The following is a 21722-nucleotide window of genomic DNA, read 5'->3' as shown; positions in this document are numbered from 1 at the left end:
TAAGTTTAAGTGCAATGTCATGAAGCACGGTAGACTCGTCCTGGCCACATGAACGCGTCCCTTAAGCCGTCACACCAGAACTTGCATAGCGATCTATTTCTTCAACTTCTCCGTCAACTCAGGCACCTTCTCAAACAAATCCCCCACAAGTCCCACATCCGCAACCTGAAATATCGGCGCATCAGCATCCTTGTTAATAGCCGCAATGACCTTGCTGTCCTTCATTCCCGCCAAATGCTGAATGGCACCAGAAATACCCGCACATAGATACAACTGAGGCGCAACGTTCTTCCCCGTCTGTCCAACCTGTAAACTGTTGTCTGCGAACCCCGAGTCAACCGCCGCCCGACTCGCGCCAACCGCCGCACCCAATGCATCTGCTAGCGGTGGAATAAGTCTATCGAACTCTTCTTTTGATTTTAGACCTCTACCACCAGAGACGACTTTCGACGCTGTGGCGAGTTCGGGTCTATCGCTCTTCGCGAGGTTCTCGGAGACCCATTGTGTAGGACACTCGGCCTTCGGATCTGTCCCTTCTTCTATGCTGGCACTGCCGCCTTCTGCTTCAGCAGGTGGGAAAGAGGTCTGCCGAATAGTGAACAGCTTGATAGAATCCGTAGATTGAACTGTATGGATTGCGTTACCGGCGTAAATCGGGCGTACGAATGCTAAAATCATTAGCTTATGCAGTGCCGCCACCGACCCAGAAACTCACTATCCTCGCTCTCGATAGACATAACATCCGACAGCTGCTGCACATCAAGCAGAGCCGCCACCCGCGGAAGCAAACTCTTGCCAAATGCCGAGTGCCCAACAATAACATGTGTATATCCCCCCTTCTTAATGTTCTCGACCAGCAACGGAGCATAGTTCTCTGGCAATCCTCTTTCGTAGGCTTCGTTGTCGACCATTATGACCTTCTCCATGCCGTTGACTTTTGCGGCCTGCTCGGCCACACCCTTGACATTCTTGCCTGCAACGAAGCCATGTATCGAGCCGCCGATCTTCTGTCCGGCTGTGACTGCGCCTAGGGAAGCACTGTTTAGAGCTCCCTCCTTCTGTTCGAGGATGGCTAGTGTTGATGCTAGTCTTTGGAGAAATGGTAGTCGTGAGTGTGAGCGCACAGCGCGCAGCGCCGTGTTTCTCGCTATCGGCAGCATATCGTGTTGTGGCAAGAGACTCAGCAAGCAAGCAGAAACAGAAAATGGTGGCTGCTATGCAAATTCGTGGTGACGGCATCGGAGCTTCGCGTCAACCACCTCGGCTAGACGAGGATGTTCGGGCCGCGAAGCCTCAGGCATCAAATTTACTACTTTCCTCGAGGGCACAGTGTTGGGCAGTTACGACCCGCAGTCATCACCCCCACACCTCTTGACCAACCACATACCACTATGCCAGCATCCATACAGTACAGTACCAGCGATGGTAGCTTCGCAAGGCGTTGCGAGAGAAAGTGGTTGCTTGAAATGACTACTTCGCATCTCGAATCGTCCGTACTTCCCTCTCAGGGACCTTCTCACTATGTACAACGACATCTTCTCTTTCAAAGGTATCTCAAAGCAGCCGAGAAGTGCTCAACATTTGCAACATTACTCCGTACTCCGCTTCACACAATGGAACCTTCGCTCAACGCAACATAAAACCAATTTATCCTCACTGATGCACAATGCCTTAGGAGATACCGCCATGAGGTGCCATAGCCTTTTCTGATAGGAAAATTGCTTGACATGCTAGTGGTATGATGCCAGGAGACTGTTTCATTTAGGCTTCTTCCAATAGTATTGCTGTGGACTGGTTAGTTCCGTTCGTGGAAGTTTTAGTTTTCGAACTTACCTTGTGTTGCTTTCTGCAAGCTCGCAGACCCGGTTTCCTCAAGTCGTTGACAACGGCTTGCTTCCGGATGACGTCGTCGTCAGCATCAGGAATGTAGTAGAACTCGTTCTCCAGGGCCTTGCCGGCAGCGTCCTTTCCTTCTCTAGCAACTTCTCCAATGCAGGGGGTATCATGGATAAGCTCTTTCAGTTCAGCAAGGGAAACGCTTTGAGAATCATGCGGTAGGTGACTGAGGATGGTTGATAGTGGTAGAGACGAAAGTCGTGAAAACGCCAGCTGATTGATGACATGGCTCTGAACGTCAAAGTCTGCATATCGGGATTGTGGTTGTAAGGGTGAAGATATAGGTTTGAGCGGTTCTGAGTGCGGTAGGCGAGGAGCTTTGATAGGTGAGGATCTGACCGGTGAGGTACCGGCATTGACGGCAGCCATCCGTGGAAGTAAGTTAGCACCGAAAGGACCGAAGGAATGGATAATAGGGTCATTCTCCTCATCATTATCCGAGAAGTTCTGTGCTGAGGACAGGTCGCTTGATTGAGTTTCAAAGCTCTGTTCGCCCGGTTGGCCTGCAGTGCTTTGGGTTGCGTCTTTATCCTTCTGCATTGCCCCTTCGGGGTCAGCAGTCTCAGGATCTTCGAAGATCTCGACTGTCGGTGGCTCGGGCTTTGTTGGAATTGGTGGTGATGATGGTAGTAATGCCTGAGAAGAAGGTGTCGGTGACATTGGCAAGATCGAATGTATCTTCCGGTTTTGTATCGGACTAGGGCTGGGAGGTGTAGAGTGACGTCGCATTGGTTTGAGCTTCTTTGTAGGTGATGCCTCAAAATCTTCTTCGTCCGAGGAGACAGGACCCAGATGAGGTTTCTCCGGCCACTCCAGGATCACACGCGAACCGTGAATATCCAGCATGATTTCAGCCTCTCGGATATCAGAAGAGAATGTAGCACCGCGCCTCAACTCATAAACTTTGCTCTGGCAATGAACCTTGACCCCATTCCAACCCACGCACAATATCTGCAACTTCTCTCGATCTAGCCTACTGATAGAGGGAACATACGTGACTTCGACATGGACTCTCGAGATCAGGCGATTTGCTGATAGCTGGTAGTCACATGTTTGACTCGATCTTCCAAGCTTCGTGGATGTGCCATCGCCCTTTACGCGTACGGTGGGTAGTGAACTTAGAGGAGCTCGTTCTGTGGTTTTGAACAATGTTCGTGCCAGTGAGTCTTTCGATGGCGATGAGCTGAGTATGTGTGTTGAAGATGTAGGGACTGGTGTAGGTAGAGATTCTTTCCCCTCGAACGTGTCTCGCGATCTCTTCAGGTTCTTCGGCAGCACAGGCGACGAGGACAATGGCTCGAATGCAGGCAGGAGAGATGCTGCTGACTTCTTTCTTGCTGCACCTGCAGGCTCTGCATCTTGCCGGGGAGCAGGTAGGGCCATTTCTTTGTCATGCGGCAAGTTGTGTGGTGCAAGTCGCGTGCTAGTCGGAGTGCTGCTGCTGGAGGACTCCAGCGGGATCTGTTGTGGAAATATTGCTGCTAATCAAGGTTTACCAGTGCCTGCTCAGCTAAGTCTGTGTATGTCTGGTAGTCACTATGCTCAAACACACTCGAGGAAGGAGCAGGCCACTGAAGCGGCCAAAGGTTGTGTGGTTGGAGAGGTAGCAGACGCGCTCATTCAAGTTGCTGATCGCGCATCAAGCCTAGTGGAGCCTCCACCACACGCGACAATTTTCTGCTTGCTCGATACGTCAGAGCCACCGTAGCTGACGATCGTGCAATTGGAGCGAAGGGAATGCAAGGGCGACGGTGGCTGGGAAGAACTCGTGCATATCTGGTGAAATGAACAATGAAAAGAGATTCGCGGTGAAAGAAATCAACTCCTGCATACGAGGGGAACGCGGCCATGACCGGCACTTTTGATTACTACGCTGTAGCATTCATCTCTTCCAAAGCAAGGTGCTTTTATCCTTCGTCTCGTCTGCAAGCAGGGCTTTAGACTGTGTTGTCTATTGCACTCACGAACTTGTCCTTTTGCATGTAGTGAAAGATGCTCTGTTGCATGTTCTTTGAAGTATTGCGAGCTTGAGACAGGTCAACAGTGATGTACCTTATATCGCGGGCTACCGGCGTCGGGTCGTTGGACACCGACTCCGTCTGGCAAAACCTCGGCAGCATAACTAAGATTTTTGAATAGTCGACGAAAAAACTGCCAGCGTAGTTTGACTAGGTATGGTACTCGCACTTGTCTGTATACTGCACAATTGGTGATCTCACGAGCAGGTTCATATTTTGACGTCCAGCTGAAGTTCCCTTGAAGGAGCACTAGCTTGCGCAACGATCTCTCGCATTCACACCTCAATTGAGCCGCAATGGCTCTAACAACGCATGTGTCGCAATTGGACAAGACCCAAACGCCCTACAAAATTGACCCCGATCAGACATTGAGGGCTTCGCAAGCATTGTTGAAGCACGTCAAGGCTGAGGTGCAGAAACTGCAAGAGTCTGGTCAGAAGAAGAATCTGCTCGCTGCAGGAGATTCAGACGACGAAGATGAGGCGGACGATGCGCAACCGATTTGGCTCAACCTTGCGACGAAGCAGTACCTCACAGACAAGCACCGTCTGAAACCCAGCAAGATTCCAGTGCCTCATTCACTGAACACGAACGAGAATGCGACCATCTGCTTAATCACCACAGACCCGCAGCGAGCGGTCAAGAATGCCGTGGCTGATCCAGCCTTCCCTTCCGCTCTGTCAACCCGCATCACCAGGATAATAGGCCTGTCAAAATTGCTGGCCCGGTATAAGAGCTTCGAGCAGCGGAGGCAGCTTGTTTCTGAGCACGACATTTTCCTGGCAGATGACCGAATCATATCGCGCTTGCCCAAGCTACTGGGGAAGGTCTTCTACAAAGGCACTGCCAAAAGACCAATTCCTATCAACCTTGCGCCCAAAGAGTCGAACAAGGAGAAAAGTAAGAAGATTCCAAAGGAAGAAAGACAGGCAGCGGTCGCAAGCCCAGCTGTTGTCGCCAAAGAGATTGAGAAGGCTCTCGCTTGTGTGCCAGTGACCCTCAGCCCAGGGTACAACATCGCTGTCCGAGTTGGACTCGACTCTTTCACTCCGGAGCAGCTAAGAGAGAATGCCACAGCAGCAGCGGGCGCAATAATTGAGAAGCATGTAGTCAGTGGCTGGAAAAATGTCAAGAGCATCCACATCAAGAGCCCTACTTCGGTAGCTCTGCCTGTCTGGCTGGCGGAGGATCTCTGGTCGGAGAAACCGAAAGCTGCATTGGTTGAGACGGCAGGCGTAGATGGTGCCTCTCCAGATGCAGAAACAGAACCTGGCAACAAGAGGAAGAGGAAGGTCAATGCTACTCGGGGCCCGCAGATCGGAGAGCGTAAGAAAGCACGACTCGCAGAGGAAAGGGCTAAGGAGAAAGAGGACGCTGCCGCGAGGAAAGCACGATTGTCCGCTCAGAAGGCTTCAGCGTTCCAAGCCGATTGATTTCATACGGTGGACTTGTTTGGCCTGCATGCTACCACTTCCTCGGATCTTTTGTATGGCGTTCAGGGTGTCGGTGTGGGTGACCGCAGTTCAAAAGCTTCGACCAGATCGGGCTTACTAGAAACGGTGTGAGAGCCTCGATGATGATTCGAGGCACGATATGATCCGATGAGGCATCCAGAATAGGGGACTAAACTCAAATTCTGCGTTTGTGCCAGCGCGCGAAGCTGCTGCAGCTTCTGAGTAGCGAGAACTCTCTGCAACCTCGCTCGTGCCTCTACCGCTACTTTGCGTTATGCCAATCGTCGTTCATGCTCTCCTTTTCGTTATCTCGCTTTGTCAGTAATGCCATGAACATAAGTCGGAACCTATCTTTAGCTGGTGGGAGGGTTGGAGGTCGCCTCGGCAATTGTACCGGTGACCGATTTGCCCCGCCATCGCTCGTTTGGTGTCGTTGCATGTGCTGGACTGGCGTGACTGGTCCGCGATCGTGAAGATTCTTACGCTCACCGCTACATGACTTAGCACGGCAAACAGTGAAATCCAGGCCACTACTCAAGCGAGGCTACTGCAACTGTCAGCTTAGAATATGAAGAGTGCTTGAGCAAGGGGTCTGGGCAAGGTTTTGGTGGACATCCTTTGTCAATTGCGCAGGCGGCAGGGTCCTCGACTGGATCGCTGCTCACCTGCCCATTCGCGTACTCTGTTGACAGTGGGGTAGAAGCTCGAGGGGCTCAGTGGACTGCAATGGAAACCAAAGATTGTTTCCACATGATTCAGGTGGGATGTGCTGGCAATACGTGAAAGGGTAGCAGTCTATATAACCACAAGCTTGCTCCTCCCAGATCTTTCCCTTCTGCCATCCACCAGCATCTACAGACTTCCTCAAACAACAAGCAACAACTTTCAGGTACGACGAGTCCCAGCCGATCACAACGCTTCAACCACTAACAGATCTCTCCAGTCAACCCAAATCAAATCACTACACATCAAAATGGGTGTCGAAGAAGCCAGAGCCGCTCTCCGATCGGAGTTCCCAAAGCTCGACGCTGAGGACTTCAAGAACGCTGCCGGCAACCGAGACGCCTTGGCCAAGACTGTTGCTGAGAAGATGGGCATCTCTGAGGCCGATGCAAAGGCAAAGATCGATGAGATCTTCGCTGCCAACCAATAAATGACCAGAGTCATTGCATGATTGCGGAAGGACAAAGCTCCTCAAGCGGAACCAGAAGCATTGGATGGAAGACAACAAAGTACATTCGTTGTGGGGGAAACCTTGAGGTAGAAAAGGACGACGCTGCTCCGGAAGGACAGCACGGACAATTTCAAACACTTTGGACACCATATCGTCTTCTTGGATCTCTCCAGGCCTTGCCATAGCAGCTACCATGATCGTTCGTGTTCTTGCCTTGCATAATTGTAGACCAGTGCATGCCCTTAGGATAGTGGTTTTGTTTTGATACACTGCATCGACGACACATCAGCTCGTATGCGAGATATCATGAGTGCTCGAACACACTCAATTCAGAATTCGAATGCTTTACGTGCGCGTCAGTGACAATCATCAGATTCACAGGTGAAGTGCTCAAGCAAGAAAGACTTTATCACAGGAGGGCCCCTGACGCCGGAGATAATCGGCTGTAGCACCCCTGTTGCACTGCAAGGGCAGGAACGCAGCCTTGGCGCATTGAGAGCCTCAGGCCATAAGGTGGGTGCCAGATACCGTCATCAGCAAGTTCATTCTCGCTTTGTTCACAGGTGACAGTTCTGATTGCAAGCACTTGAAAAGACTCACATCGGGAGTAGACGTTCTGCTCTCTATGTACTGAGTCTCTGCCAGGCGCCATGCACGACGCACCTCCGAACTATTTTCATCGCGGCCCGTCATGGATCGCAAAAGAAAGAGTACGCACGAAAGATTCAGATGCGATACAAGGCAATATTGACCATGGAATGCAGGGGAGTTACGTGACATAAACTTGAGAGTGTGGGAGGGTGCTCATGGTAATGCGCGTAGAAAAGGTTGCTGAGCAAGTCTAATATCCTCTGCAGATGTCTTCGCCGTCAGCGCCTCCCTTGACTCGTCCTTGAAGAAGAATACTGCTTTTATTAAACGACTACGAACTGGAATATCAGCATCTGCTCAAGCCGGCCTCTTGAGCGAGATCAAAACACTATCTCTACAAAAATACTTGTCTGAAATCATCTCGGCCACTGCTGAAGGCCTAAGCAGATTGAAGATCGCGGGGGACATTGCTGCAGGGATCGAGGTTGTCAGCGCATTGCACCAGAGATTCGGTCCTGCCGAGTTCACCAAACAACTAGGATGGCTACTTGGACGCGGTTTGACTTCTCCAGACAAGGCGCAGGTCAAACAATGGACGCCAGAAGTCAAAGAACGTGAAGAGAAGGACCGTCTGGCCCGCCACAGAGTGCTGCTTCGGATAGTTACCGACTTCTGGCTGTGTGGCGTTCTGCGAAGTCTCGACGATGTGGAGCGACCGGAAGAGGCCAGTGGGAAGGCCAAAGACGTGACCATGGCAGAGCCTTCAAGAAGCGCCGAAGCACAGAAACTCAAGAACGCTCTAAACGGTATCAAGAACGAGAATATGCGAGACCACGATCCATTTCCTCTCGAGGTCCTCAAAGACTTGCTTGGCCACGATATGGAACTAGTCAACTTGCCTTTGGCAGTCTTGTTCGTGAAGAACTTTGCATGGGATATCCTTGGTATGAAACCCCCCTCGGACGACGCACGCAAGCAGGTCGATGGTGAAGGCGAGGTCATCGCGGAGACGAACGGTGCCCACGATCCGAACGATGCGCCTCTCATCGCAGAGAATGTGCGCCAGAGATTCGTGAATGTCATTGATCGCTATGCACAGTTTCTGAAGAAACGCATCTTAAAGGACCAACAGTCTCTCAACAACCAGAGCAAGAGGAATGCAGAAGCCTACGTACGGAGCGGTGAGATCTTCGAAGACCGGCAGACCAATTTCGAGAAGCAGCAGAAAGCGCAAGAAAAGCTCATCGCGAGTGCGCAGACACTTTGTGACATTCTGGGTCAAGACATGCCAGATCTAACTGACAAAGAAGGGCCAGACTTTGTAACTGCCGGTGCTGTTGGAATTGTCAAAGCTGGTGAAGTCCTTCGTGGCACAGGTGAAGGACCTGGCATATGGGAGGACGAAGACGAGCGTCGCTTCTATGAGAATCTGGTTGATCTAAAGGGACGTGTTCCGGCCATTCTCTTGGAAGACAGCAAAAAGGTCAAGCCGGATACCGATGAAGCTGTACCTGCTCGCTCAACAGAAGGCGCGGTACCAGAATCTAGCACGAAAGTCGACGATGCGTCGGTGCAAATCGCGAACAGGACGGTTGGCGCTCAAGTGGATGCTCTGCTTCTTCGACTTCCGGACTTGCTGAACAAGGACCAAGTCGACTCGCTCGCCTACGACTTCTGCTTCTTGAATTCAAAAGCTTCACGCAACAGGCTTCTCAAGAGCTTGCAAGACATTCCCAAGGGCCGATCGGATCTGCTTCCTCTCTACGCGCGGCTGATCGCGACGCTGGGTCAATACATGCCAGATCTCCTCAATGGCATGATCACTTACCTGGACGATGAATTCCGCAGCCTCCAGCGACGCAAGACGAAAGACTTCCTGGGCCAGACACGCCTTGTCAATATGCGGTATCTGGCAGAGCTGACGAAATTCGGTGGAGTGCCAGAGCATGTTATCTTTCATTGCTTCAAGGTCAGTCTCGACGACTTCTCGCGTATGAATATTGAAATTATCGCCCACTTTCTTGAAAACTGCGGCCGATACCTGTTAAGAAATCCTGAGACTGCACCGAGGATGAGCTCTTTCTTAGAAACTTTGGGCCGAAAGAAGTCTGCGCAACACCTTGGTGCTCAAGAGCGGATGCTCATCGAGAATGCTCTGTACTACGTCGATCCACCAGAACGAGCTGCCATCGAACAAAAGGAGCGGACCCCGATCGAGCTCTTTGTGCGTCAACTTGTGTACATGGACATGACGAAGCGCAACTACATGAAGATCTTGAAGACCATTCGCAAGTTGCACTGGGAAGAGGCTGAAATAGTGACAATGCTCGAGAAGATCTTTAGCAAACCTGGAAAAGTCAAGTTCAGCAGCATTCACCTGCTTGCTGTTTTGCTTGGAGCATTAGCAAGACATCACCAAGATTTTGTGATCACAATCATCGACAATGTGCTGGAGAATATTATGCTTGGTCTTGAGCAGAACGATTTCAAATTCAATCAGCGGCGCATAGCTGAAGTCAAGTATCTTGGAGAGCTATACAACTACAAGATGGTCGACTCATCGGTGGTCTTCGACGCTCTCTATCGTATCGTCACGTTCGGCCACGAAGGCGGCACCCCGGCTCCTGGGCGTACGACCCCATTCGACGCGCTTGATGACTTCTTCCGAGTCCGGCTTGTATGCACGATTCTCGACACTTGCGGCACGTGCTTTGATCGCGGTACCTCCCGCAAGAAGCTCGATTTCTTTCTCACTTTCTTCCAGTACTATGTGCTGACCAAGGATCCATTGCCTATGGAGATCGACTTCCTCATTCAGGACACTTTGGCCGTGGTTCGACCCCAGTGGAAGCTAGTCACTGACCTCGACGAAGCAGCAAAAGCATTTGCCGAAGCTGTCCAGACGAAGTACAAACAAGAAGCCTCGGATCGCACTGCCGAAGACGCAGATGATGGAGAAAACTCATCTGACGAGGATGCTCTGGGAGAAGAGGAAAATGCTGCTCAGGTCGAAGCACACGACTCTTCCGGAGAGGAAGGCGAAGAAGGTGCAGACGAGCAATCAGACAACGATGAGGCTGGCCGATCATCCAGCGACGAAGAGCACATTGTTGTGGTCCGAGAGGAAGAGAAACTTGACCCAGAAGCAGAAGCGGAATTCGACCGAGAATTTGCTGCTATGATGAGTGAGAGTCTTGACTCGCGCAAGAATGAACGTCAAAATCGATTCGATGTGCCATTGCCAGTCCGAAAGGCTCAGCGACCTATCGCCGAGGTCGTTGACGAAGGTAACACTTCTGGCAACGAGGCACCGCCGCCACCAGCACAGGGGAACACCATGGCCTTCCAGCTCATGACCAAGAAAGGAAATCGACAACAGGTAGCTATCATGAAGCGGTCTTTTGCTTGTCGAACGCTGCTAACCATATCTAGACGCGGACTATTGACCTTCCTTCGGATTCGCACTTCGCCCTATCAATGAAGTCGCAGCAAGCTGCCGAGCGCGAGGAGCAGCTACGGATCAAGAACCTTGTCCTCAACTATGACCTAGGCGAGGATGACCAGCACGATGGTACAGAAGCCCTTACGCTGATGCCGATTATCCAGCCAACCCTCAAGTCAAAGAAATTTGCTAAAGATACTCCCAAAATAGGATACGAACACAATTTCAATTCTCTGAGCCGAGCAGAGAGACAAAGCCGTGCGCCTCGAGCACGAAGACTCAACTTGAGTGATGTCGATTGGTATGCCCGCCAAAAATCGGACCCTGCTGGTGCACCCAAAATTGGCCAGGAGAATGGCCCAGATACTTCGCAAGCTGCTGTCAATCAAAAGAAGCCAGGCTAATTTGGGCTCAATACAGGACGTGAGATAGCTACCCAAGAGCTGTTCTCAGAGCAGACCAAAGACAACTCCTTCGTTTGAGAAGCGCGAAAGCTATCTCCCACCCCACGGACATCGAGTTTCAACTCTGTCTATGCAAGGTGAGCACTCACATCACTCAAGGTCAGGACCAGACACAGCCAGCGACCCCGGCACCGCTGCTACACGTGCGGACCATCTGAAAAACAGTTCGCAATTGCTGCTTTCAATCTGAAGCACATAGGCTCCTTACCAGCTCTAGAGTGAACAACGGCCGACTTCCATGCACGGTTACCTTCACCAGATTCGACCGAATATGATTGCTGGTACTGATCTGGCTGCCAAATTCAGTTGGCCAGTTAGAGACGTCCCACTCGAGGCCAGAGGTACTAATATGGGTCAAGCCAAGCACAGGAATGATACCAATGTTCTCGGCGAAAACGCCGTCATTGACATGCATATCATTCTGACCAGCAGCAAGTACGAAAGACAAACTTTGTTCGGAGAGGAGGTAGATAGAGCCACGCAGGAGATCTCGTTGCTGGAGGACCATATACATGTGGTGGATTTGAGAGAAGCCTTGATCGACCCTACCACCAAGTCCTCCCATAACTACAACGTCGAGGTCTTCATTTTCATCTTTGCGTTTGTCCCATTCTTGCCGCATCCATTTAAGCGATTTAGTGAAATCTGTCGAATACTGGTCCGGGTCCTTCACTACCTGAACACCTTGTTTCTGGTAATATTGCTGAGCTTCGTTCGACAGTGAGTCCAGGTCGCCCACGATTGCATCTGGGAGCCGCTTCTTCCCATTCGGGTGTTCGTCGTATTGCATTAGTCGGTTTCCTCCAGCATCTGCACATACTAGCATCACTGCATTGTCGATGACAGCGTTCAGAGCCGGTCTATTGATTGGCTGATTCAGGATGAGTATGCCGTATGGCTTTGCTGGCTTTCCTTGAAGCAGACCTGCTGGATACCATGTAGTTGTCATCTTGATCCGTGAGTTGCAGGGCAATTCGCGATTTGATCTACTGCAATCATTGTCGCTATTAAGCTAAGGTAGGCTGGTAATTCGCCCTATGCGAAGGTCGTGTGTCCTTCGTGCTTCACAAGTAAAATAGTGCTGGGGACAAGAAAGTGCGGAAAGAGTCGGCTGCTCGCGCTAAGGTTGAGATGAGGTCAGGATAGCAGGGATCGACAGCTTGGTCAAAATTATTGGATTGCATAAGCATTGCGCTCAAGCTTCTGCTTCAAGAGACTCGAAGTGTACCTGCATAGTCGACTCCTGTCGCCACGAATTGTCACATACCATCAATGCGTGTCCAATAGAGATCTCAACTTGTCTCTTTCTTTTGTCTGTAATCTCCATCGACATCTATACTACATCCACAATGTACCGACCAGTAGCACGCGCAGCCCTACGCTCCTCTCAGAGTTCACTTGCACCAGCTAGAACTACCGCAGCCAGTGGACGGAGATACCTGACGACAGAAGCACCTCATCTACGGTCCAGAAGTTGGAAGAGCAGCGCGCTGAGATGGGGTATCGCTGCAGCCGCCATATACTACTACAACACGAGTCCCGTCTTTGCAGAATACCCTCAGAACAGTGAGCATCGATGAATCGCGGACAAATTCCTCCGACAGTTCTAACGTCTTTGCAGATCTACTCAACCCGAATGTGGACGCACTAGATGATGAAAAGCACCACCCTACCCTCGACCAACTCACAGCCTCGAGCCGCAATAAAGCCCAGAAAGATGCATCAACACTACAGTCTGCCGTCGAACGAACATCAGAGAGCGCAGCCATCCAGAAACACGAGAACGAGCAAGCCGTCAGCTCCAGTCCTACACCCGGACATTCCTCAGAGCCCGTGACAGGCGGTGCAGCAGATCTCGAAGCAGAAGCCGACTCCCAGGGCGCATTCAACCCCGTCACTGGCGAGATCAACTGGGATTGCCCATGTCTCGGGGGTATGGCGTACGGTCCATGTGGCGAACAGTTCCGGGCTGCGTTCTCCTGCTTCGTGTACTCGAATGAAGAGCCCAAGGGGATGGAATGTATCGATAAGTTTCAGGGGATGCAGGACTGTTTCAGGGAGCATCCGGAGGTCTACAAGGGCGAGTTGGAGGATGATGAGAGTTTGGATGGGGAGCTTGCGCAGGAGCGGGAAGAGTTGAAGGGCGAGATTGCGGAGCGGAGAGCACAGGTTGAGCAGAGGGAGGGACAGGGACAGGGACAGAGGGTGCAGAGGAACCTGTTGGAGGAGGACGAGCCTGACTTGTCGAGTACTGAGGTTACGAGCGCCGCGAAGAAGTCGAGCCAGAAAAAGAGCGGTGCGAGCAGAAGCTCAAGCTCAAGGGCGTCTTCGACAAATACATCACCAACAACCTCTCAGTCATCCTCATCTTCGGGTACACCACAGCCAGAAGCAAAGACTACAAGTCACACGCCATCAGAATTCTCCTCAGACAAAGAGTTGGAACATGGTGCTCCATCACAAGCTGTGCGGCAACCAGAGACGAAGGGGACAGAGGCCAGCGCGGTACCTGAGTCCGAAAGCCTTGTGCCTAAAGCTGCACATGATGCCACAGGGAGCAGCGACGATGACGCAAAATCGCGGGCGAAGTAATGATCAAGATGTATATCAGGAGCCATCGCTCTCTTCTCACGGGGACATCTGCATAGCGAAGATCGAAAGGTATTGTATTTTAGCAATGGCATATTATTGTCAACAGGAGAACCATTCCCCGTTCGTTGTTTGCCTTGTGAACCTCAACACGAGATACGATAAGGCTACAACTACGCCGGGACGAACAGCACGAAACACTCTTGAGATGTGTTTCATCTTCGCTCCTTCCGAGATTACAAATTGAGCCAGCGAGGTCCAAGCTCGCGTGGTGTTCCGCCTCCAACTTCCCAACTTTCGTTAGCTTACTGACCAGCTTTCTATTTTTGAGAAGATGCCAATTTCTTTTCTATGTATGAGTTTTGTGGCTCTCAAAAAGCCAGCGCGCCAACCGCAAGCTTCATTGTTCTCGCCCGTAAAAGCCGGAGATAGTCAAGCACGAAGTATAGGTGAAGAACATATGCTCAGTAGTGTTCGTGCGCTTGTCACAACAGACGAGCAAAGCATTTCTCAGAAACAAGCGCCTGAAGCACATCGTGAACAAGCCAGCAGATCCAGGGGGCGTCCAGGCCGTCTCATTTGAGGAGAAAGTGAGTCTAGCGTAGGCTAGCAAGCATGTTAAGAAGTGATTGGATTCCATGGTGGCGAGCCATAAGCCAATCAGCCGTAGTTGCTTCTCTGCGAGAAACGTGCTAAAGGCGTGCTTGCTCAGTTTTAGGGAGCCTAAGCTCAAAAGGACTGCTGGAAGCTCTCTAACCTCTGCTCTGGATGCCTGCACACACTTTGCTGGTTGGCTGTTTTGGGCAAGGACGAGGAAATCTGGAACCGATCCGCTGGCTCTCGAGAGCTCTCTCACCTTTGGCTGACCATCGAGTCTCCTCTTTTCCTCCCTCTCACCCATCACCAACGGCGTGCTGTGTGTGCTGTTCGTGCCTGCACAACCTTCACACTTGCACATCCGACTTGGTTCCTTCCCCCTCTTCTGTTCCAGCAACATCATCACTTTCTTCTCGTCTGTTGCTCGTTGTCACTACTCATCTTCATTCATCTTCCTCCGTTCTCTCTTTTCACCTGATTGCCCTCTTCACGAGGCCACGAGGGATCATACGCACGGTCCACCGCACCATCCACACAATTGGCAACATCATTGTCTCGAATTTGCGCGACTTGCGGCAACTTCAGTACAACATCAGATATCTGAAACGCGGCTAGCAGACCCCCAGCAATCGTCTCCCTCTCCCTCCCCGTTCGAGTCGGTATCAACAACAGCAGTAGTCGACCTCATCATCCAGTACAATCTCTAATCCAAAGATACCGCAAAGCGTTAGCTGTCAGCTCGTCGGCAACTTTTGTCCTCTCCAAGCGTTCATTGTTCATCGTCCAGCATTATTGTACACTGGTCCTTTATTCACCTGCATTTCCAACCACTTCGACACCTAGTCCTAGGTACGCGTCTTCCTGATTGTGTCTGCTCGCCATCCGTTTGCTGATCTGTCACACAGTCACAGGCAGGAGCCTACATCTCTGATACCCTACAGCTACTTCAGCCTATTCAGTTCTTGCATCATATCTCGCAGTACACTCTCTCTGTCCTAATACATAATCACGTACTCGATCGGTATTCCCAACTACCTGTACATCCGATCCAATACCTCCAAACCATCGATCTGTTGGACAAATCGACTAGCTCGGAGCTTCAATTCGACCTAAATTTTTTGACAAATACACAAAAAAGAAACAAGATCGCTAGATTCTAGAAATGAGCTTCGACGCAGGCGGTCTAGCTCAAATGACTTACCAACCCTCCTTCAACATGAACAACAATAGTATTGGCGTTTCTGGCCCAGGTTTTGGAGCTCGTGGAAAGGGAAACCACATCAAGAGACTCAGCGTCGCACCTCCACCAAAGATCTCGACCATCGATGAGACTCAGGCAGCTAACCACTGTTCTACTCCTCGAACGGCTCGTGGTCATCTGCTTGCAGGTCTGCGAACAGCTCCCAAGTCTGCCACTACTGCTTCTCAGAGCTATGGTCTCGAAAGCAGCAAATATGCCGCTCCACAGAACAACAACAACCGAGTTCCACAGACAACCACTTCTGCCCACTTTCCAGCTCAGCCTCAGTACAACGGAGGGTACCAACGATACGGCTCTCCAGACCAAGTTCTAGCTCCACCTCAGCTAGACTTTGCTCAAGACGGCGTGAACAACATGGATCCAAGCCTTTACGAAGAGCTTTTGGCAACCAACAACCACTTGGCCAATCAGCAGCGAGCTCTTCAGCAGCAGTTGCTTAATTTGCAGATGCAAGCACAGATGGGAGGTCTCAACATCGGACAGGGCTACGGTGCAGTTCCATCACCTATCTCACCTATGAACATGTACGGCCAGCAGTTCCAAGGCATGCAGCCTCTCGTCCAGCCAGTCGCAGGTCAGCCTGGTGTCTTCTGCGTCTACAACCCAATGACCGGTCAATCGAATTTCGTGTACGACAATTCTGCTCAACACGATGTGACATCTCCACCAGTCAGCGTTGCCTCGCCCATCGACGTCAACAACATGCAACGACGGTCCCCTCCTGGTATGATGTCTCCTCCGCCCACTCGACGATCAGTCAGTCCTCCAAAGCAGAGCACATCCCCTCCAGTCAATGTTGAGCCTCTTCCACCACCATCTGCCAACGCCTTCCGACGAGGCCACCGCAAGGGCTTGTCATCGGTCAACATCAAGACTACTGGGGAATGGTCTCGAGCTAGTGGCCCACGGACTGCAGGTCTGCCACCCACACCAATGACCGGCGGCTTTGGTCCTGGTCAAGCTCGTGCTGGCGAGCATCCTGTCCGTCAACCACGAAACCCACCCCACCTGAGCGAGTTGCAAGAGAAGCCGACAGCCAAGCACGAAGGCAGCAAGAACTTTGCTACTCGTCAACGACGTCGAGCAGTTCATGATCTTGTCCGAGCTGGCCGTGAGCGACTATCTGACCGAAATAGCAATTCGGACAGCGGCACTCCCGGTAGTGAAGCCGAGTTCAACTTCTCTGTCTCCTCTGAGGACAACGAAGTTCTCGGTCGAAGTGGTAACCTTTCGAGCAAGCCAAGCAGCGGTAGTCTCGCAGCCATTGGATCAGAGCGAAAGGAGAAGTCGCGAGAGCGTAACTCTGTCGGCAGTAACGCTTCCTATGAAGCAAAAAGTCTCAGTAGTGATGAGGGTAATGCAGTTGGCGGTAATTGCGTTGAGGTTGAGACCGGTCGTCGCAGGACACCACTGCTCGTTCTCAGCAGTGCAGAGAAGCGCAAGAGCATCGTTCTTTGAAGAAACTTCACAAAAGAAAAAGGGCCGAGCCCACAACAAAACACTTACAGCACATATTCAGGATAACCCGAGTTGTACTTGGGACCTGTCACTCCTTACTAGTTAATAGCTACTTCATGACTTAACGATTACCTACGGGACTGAATTGAATGATGGCGGGGCTGAGTATAGCCGGACATCGATTGTGTGATTTAGGAATGGATAACATATGGTTGCTTTCGAGTTTGCTGCGCAGCCTTGTGCTGGCAGCTATTGATATGGACTTTTGTTTCGTGCATAGCTTTGCGAAGTCTACATGCTGGAAGTGGATGACTCTTCTGCTCTCAGGAGAGGTGGTCTGCTTTACGCCGGTACTTGCTTGCGGCTTGATTTGCGCGGACGGGTTCCTTGATGGATGTTTATATAGTAAATCAATGAATGGTTGATTCATACGTTCACCACAGATTTATGCGTAAGAGAAACCACCCAGTAGAATTTGCGCTGACTAAAGAAGGCGTCACTTACCGTCGGCCCTTAAGATAGGCTACGTGGTTCAAGTTGAACATGTTGTTCGGTCGTAAGCTTGAAAATCATGTTGTTAAGACTGATGCCTGAGTCACCTAGAAGACTCAAAGCCGAGATGGAGTCTCGGCAAGCTGGTCATCTATTCCTAAAAACAGGAACTTCGGCTTTACTGTAGTAAAATCTTCGCGTTTTCTGTCATCCATATCGCTTGTCCCTTTCAGCTGAAGCATGGACTACAGTAGCTTGCGTATTGGGCTGTACCTGTGGTCTGCGTATATTGTTGAGTTGAGTCAGAAGGCGTGCATAGCCTTGGGACAAGAGTCAGAACGAATACGACTGTATGCGTGCCTTACGGGCAGCCCCTGCATTATTATTATTGCCGGTGCGGTGTCCTCACTTTTCTCGCGAGTACGCTTGGACGAATCAGAACGTCGGATGCGGTCCTCGGGCGTAGGTGGGGATCCAGAGATGATTTGATGCCATAATATGTCCAAGCTTAGACGCGAGGTAGCTAATCGTCTTTGACAGGTCTGGTCACGTAGCGTTAGACCGAGTTTATGGGTGGTATTAGTCAGTGAGTATCAGTGTTCGGATCCGGATGCCTGGTAAGCAAGTCCGCCTCATTTCACTTGGGTAGATGTGAAAGGATGTCATTGACAGCTACAATGTCGAGTACTGGCAGTAAGCAGAGTTACCATGCAAAATCAACGACATGACAGATTCACCAAATTCCCAGCTGTGTCATTATTATTGCGGTGGCTCGGCTTTCGCAGGGTTCTGATACGCATACAGTAATACTCGAAGAAAAAGCTGAGTCCCTATCCAATCACATGGTTGTATCCCATAAGCCTCTCCAAGGATGGTACCCACAGCTCGGTCAAGAGTCACAGGCACAGCGTTATGCTGCGTATAGAGTACGCTGCTGATGCGATGGCTGCTCGGTCATATGTGCTCATTTCTGGTTATAAGTAAGGTGCTGATCATGGACTCAGGTCGTGCTTTCCGTTCTACATTGGCAACGGAATACAAAGCTTTTGAATCCGGCACTTTCAGCACAGACATTCGCAGATTCACCATCAAGCACACTACAAGCAAATAGCAACTACAAGACAACCACAACGACTATAACACATACAACAAAGTCACCTCACACCATGTGCATGAAAAAGCAAACCATGAAGTCCGACTCCGCATCCATGCTCTCCACGAGCACAACATCCTCTATCGCCCAGCTCAAGGACATGCTGCACAAGCAGGCGGCCAAGGCATCGAAGTCGAGTCCAAAGGCAAAGCCAAGTCCTGAGCAGATAGCTAAGGAGAATCAGATCAAGGCTGAGGCTAGGGTTGCTTACTTCTCGTTGCGGTGAAGGACATTGCGGAGGACAAGCGGAGTATAATAATATGGAGCACGGTTACGCCATCGTGATTAGAAGAGTATCAGGTAGCAGGCTATCGATGATGGATGGAGTGATATGCAATTGAATCAGCATGGCGTATCATATCATCGACTATCCTAGATGTCTTGAGGACACATATACAGGGGGTACATCAACAGAGCACTGGACGACACCATACAGCAGTGTCAACATGAAGAGCAGAGGAAGATATGGGATGGAGAGACTGGTCAAGTCTACAATGAAACAGGAGTTTGATGGAAGCATTTGATAGCATAACATTTTTAGTGAGTTGAGTAATATTTGGGGCTTGTTCTGTTATCGGCTCCTTCTCGTTGATCATGGCTGGTTGTTGCCTTCTGCCCTAGGACTGATATGACGCGTCAGTCAAGCTTGTGCGGAAGTCACGCCTTCTTCAGGCCTGCCACTTAATCAAACCTGGCTAACTTCTATCGCATGCTTTGCGTTCTCGCAGAGTATCCAATCCTCATGCCGTCTACCAATGCTCACATTCTAGCATGTAGCCTTCTCCTTCTCGATTCTCTCCAACTTTCAGTCCGCATCCTTACACTTTCTTGCTCAATTTCCATCCAGCCAGACTGACTCTGCTAGCAATGAAGAAACAGGTTCCAACTGCGCACATGAGACCTACGAAGATCTTCAAGTGCAAAAACTTGCCATGGTCCTCCACGACCAAGGCACCACCAATAGGTGTACCCGTCAGTGCTGCAAAAGCCGAGAAACCAAAAGCTGTACCTGTCCTGGTGCCGATATCCTTGATCTCGGAAATCTGGGCGATGAGCACAGGTGTCAGGCCTATGGCTGCACCAGTAGCAAAGCCGAACAGTGGAGCGAACGCAATGAAGACGGCATTCGTGTTGGCTGGAATCCACATCGCCAACGTCAATATAGTGGTCAAGACGCAGAATATACACATCGTGTTGTAACGACCAATCTTGTCTCCGATGATACCTGGTAAGGACCGCCCAAAGATCGAGCCCGCGTTCAGAATGCTGACAAGGTATTGTGCCAGAGTGATTGACATGCCGTGTGCAACGGCGTCCGATACGATGAAGGCAAAGGGGATGAACATGCCCCAATAGAAAATCCAGAGGCCAACGGCGACGAGGGCAAAGGTGACTTCCTTGAACGGTCGAATGAAAGCCATGAAATCGAACTTTCGCTTCCGTGGTGGCACCCTGGAAGTGACTGTAAGGTTGGCGAAGATCATAAGCCCAAGGACGATGAAGGCACATGTCCTCATTGCCCACGGAAAGCCAGTCCTGGGAATCATCCTGCTGACAATGATAGGGAAGATCACTCCTCCGAGCGACGATCCTGCTGCTGTCAACCCGATGGCCATGCCTCGCTTCTTATGAAACCATGTCGAGACACATGTCATGCCCGGGCCGAAGATCATGCTGGCGCCTAGGGCCGAGCATATTCCCTGACTGAGGAAGAATTGGTAGTACTCCGTACTCAGTGATGCCATCATCAGTCCCAAGCAATGCAGGAATGTTCCGACAAGCAGCAGGCCTCGTGGACCAAAGTTGTCGAACCATAACCCAACCCATGGCGACATGAACAGCATGAAGAAAACCTCGGTCGACACAATCCACCCAACGGTACTGGGGCTGTACTCTCGAAGCGGGCCCGTCTCATAATAGTTTTGGAATACCCCAACAGCATTAATCCAGCCGAAGGAGACGAAGAAGCAAGCTGATGAACCTGCTACACAGAGCCATGCTTTGGCACCACCATCTGGGAATTGTGACGGGTGCATCGGATTGACGGGTTCCTGCTTCTCTGGCGCTCGAACATCTTCCTTGTCAGAATCTGAGTGGCCGGCGTCACTGGCAGGTCTTTCTTCATCAGGTATTGGGTTTTTTTGTGAAGTGTCGACATTGCGATCGTGCTTTTGCTTCTCGTTGAGGACTCCCGGCTGTGTCGATGCTGGTGGTTGGGAGGCCATGGTGCCTAGAAGTTGTCGGAGTCGGACTCAAATCGAGCCGAGAAAAGGGAGAAGAAAAGCTTTTGCTTGGGTTGCCTCGCGGAAACTCTATTATGGTTCAGCTTGGTATCTGTCACGATGAAACAGACGTTGCAATCAAGCTTCGAGGTTCTCGACGAAAGCTTCGAGAAGGTTTAGCAAGGCGAGGCGGCGAACACAAGTTTTTGTATCACATTCCGCTAACTATGTACGCAGCAAACGTCCTTTGTTTATTGCGATCCAAATTTCGGGCTTCGATAAGAGCGAGCGACTGCCCCACGTGAATCCACCACCGATTCGGAGCTGTTTCGGTACCGGTCGCCCAATCATATATCGCATTTTATGGCCGGCCACCTATCTCCGTTACTGCAGTAGGCGCGAGGCATCCTGAGGCTAGCCGCTTCTGGCACGTTGATCGCGCTGACCGGTCTTCATCCGTCGTACAACCTCGCTGTACGAGGCCTACTTTCGTCTTCTATCGCGCTCTACGAACATGCAGATGGTATAGACAGTACAGCAATCGACTAGTTCTGCTACTTACGTGTTAGTAGACCAACCGTCAACTTCGCTAGATGTCCAGTCTGTAGATTACTCGTACGAAGCGCAGCTCGTCTCGTGCGAGACTTGGCCCCTCTGCACAAGTATTGGTGAGGATTAGGACATGAGTCAGAGCATGGAGTCTGGATGCATACAGACTCTGATCGTAACGTTCAGACCTTAGTGGTAAGAAGAGGGGCGCTGAATGATGGTTCGAGTGCGTATTGTCTCTAGGGTCACTGGCCCTGAGTAGGCTCAAATGTAGGGATGGTGATTCCCAGACTGGCCACTATCTGCAGCCAGATTTCAGGTGGCTGCAGTGTTCAGGCGCATTCAGACGTTCCTTCAAGATA

The 21722-nt window shown here is 50.9% G+C and overlaps 10 protein-coding genes across 10 annotated transcripts; 6 read left to right on the top strand and 4 right to left on the bottom strand.

Moving 5' to 3' along the window:
* Positions 1–93: 93 nt before the first annotated feature.
* ETF1 (Electron transfer flavoprotein alpha-subunit) lies at positions 94–1160 on the bottom strand (the record flags this gene model as incomplete). Its single annotated transcript, XM_064872057.1, has 2 exons — positions 94–668; positions 716–1160. The coding sequence occupies 2 exons, from the start codon at positions 1158–1160 to the stop codon at positions 94–96; spliced, it is 1020 nt and encodes a 339-aa protein (XP_064732437.1).
* A 597-nt stretch (positions 1161–1757) lies between these two features.
* TOS4 (target of SBF) lies at positions 1758–3279 on the bottom strand (the record flags this gene model as incomplete). The annotated part of the gene is made up of 2 exons (XM_064872056.1): positions 1758–1784; positions 1834–3279. 2 exons carry the CDS (start codon positions 3277–3279, stop codon positions 1758–1760), a joined length of 1473 nt encoding a protein of 490 aa, XP_064732436.1.
* A 931-nt stretch (positions 3280–4210) lies between these two features.
* Positions 4211–5347, top strand: CIC1 (proteasome-interacting protein cic1; the record flags this gene model as incomplete). Its single annotated transcript, XM_064872055.1, has 1 exon — positions 4211–5347. One exon carries the CDS (start codon positions 4211–4213, stop codon positions 5345–5347), a length of 1137 nt encoding a protein of 378 aa, XP_064732435.1.
* Positions 5348–6118: 771 nt separating this feature from the next.
* PMZ80_003625 (uncharacterized protein) lies at positions 6119–6521 on the top strand (the record flags this gene model as incomplete). The annotated part of the gene is made up of 2 exons (XM_064872054.1): positions 6119–6127; positions 6312–6521. The coding sequence occupies 2 exons, from the start codon at positions 6119–6121 to the stop codon at positions 6519–6521; spliced, it is 219 nt and encodes a 72-aa protein (XP_064732434.1).
* A 712-nt stretch (positions 6522–7233) lies between these two features.
* On the top strand, positions 7234–10979 carry NMD2 (mRNA decay protein; the record flags this gene model as incomplete). Its single annotated transcript, XM_064872053.1, has 4 exons — positions 7234–7252; positions 7307–7351; positions 7400–10512; positions 10566–10979. The coding sequence occupies 4 exons, from the start codon at positions 7234–7236 to the stop codon at positions 10977–10979; spliced, it is 3591 nt and encodes a 1196-aa protein (XP_064732433.1).
* A 241-nt stretch (positions 10980–11220) lies between these two features.
* Positions 11221–11988, bottom strand: THI80 (thiamine pyrophosphokinase; the record flags this gene model as incomplete). The annotated part of the gene is made up of 1 exon (XM_064872052.1): positions 11221–11988. The coding sequence occupies one exon, from the start codon at positions 11986–11988 to the stop codon at positions 11221–11223; it is 768 nt and encodes a 255-aa protein (XP_064732432.1).
* A 400-nt stretch (positions 11989–12388) lies between these two features.
* On the top strand, positions 12389–13631 carry MIA40 (Oxidoreductase; the record flags this gene model as incomplete). Its single annotated transcript, XM_064872051.1, has 2 exons — positions 12389–12605; positions 12661–13631. The coding sequence occupies 2 exons, from the start codon at positions 12389–12391 to the stop codon at positions 13629–13631; spliced, it is 1188 nt and encodes a 395-aa protein (XP_064732431.1).
* A 1756-nt stretch (positions 13632–15387) lies between these two features.
* PMZ80_003621 (uncharacterized protein) lies at positions 15388–16944 on the top strand (the record flags this gene model as incomplete). Its single annotated transcript, XM_064872050.1, has 1 exon — positions 15388–16944. One exon carries the CDS (start codon positions 15388–15390, stop codon positions 16942–16944), a length of 1557 nt encoding a protein of 518 aa, XP_064732430.1.
* Positions 16945–18602: 1658 nt separating this feature from the next.
* PMZ80_003620 (uncharacterized protein) lies at positions 18603–18815 on the top strand (the record flags this gene model as incomplete). Its single annotated transcript, XM_064872049.1, has 1 exon — positions 18603–18815. One exon carries the CDS (start codon positions 18603–18605, stop codon positions 18813–18815), a length of 213 nt encoding a protein of 70 aa, XP_064732429.1.
* Positions 18816–19407: 592 nt separating this feature from the next.
* On the bottom strand, positions 19408–20814 carry PMZ80_003619 (uncharacterized protein; the record flags this gene model as incomplete). The annotated part of the gene is made up of 1 exon (XM_064872048.1): positions 19408–20814. The coding sequence occupies one exon, from the start codon at positions 20812–20814 to the stop codon at positions 19408–19410; it is 1407 nt and encodes a 468-aa protein (XP_064732428.1).
* Between the last annotated feature and the right edge of the window lie 908 nt (positions 20815–21722).

This window comes from Knufia obscura (genome assembly GCF_036327395.1).
Source record: "Knufia obscura strain CCFEE 5817 isolate CBS 148926 chromosome Unknown scaffold_3, whole genome shotgun sequence".
NCBI classification, from domain to species: Eukaryota; Fungi; Ascomycota; class Eurotiomycetes; order Chaetothyriales; family Trichomeriaceae; genus Knufia; species Knufia obscura.
This window is presented reverse-complemented; position numbering and strand designations above follow the sequence as displayed.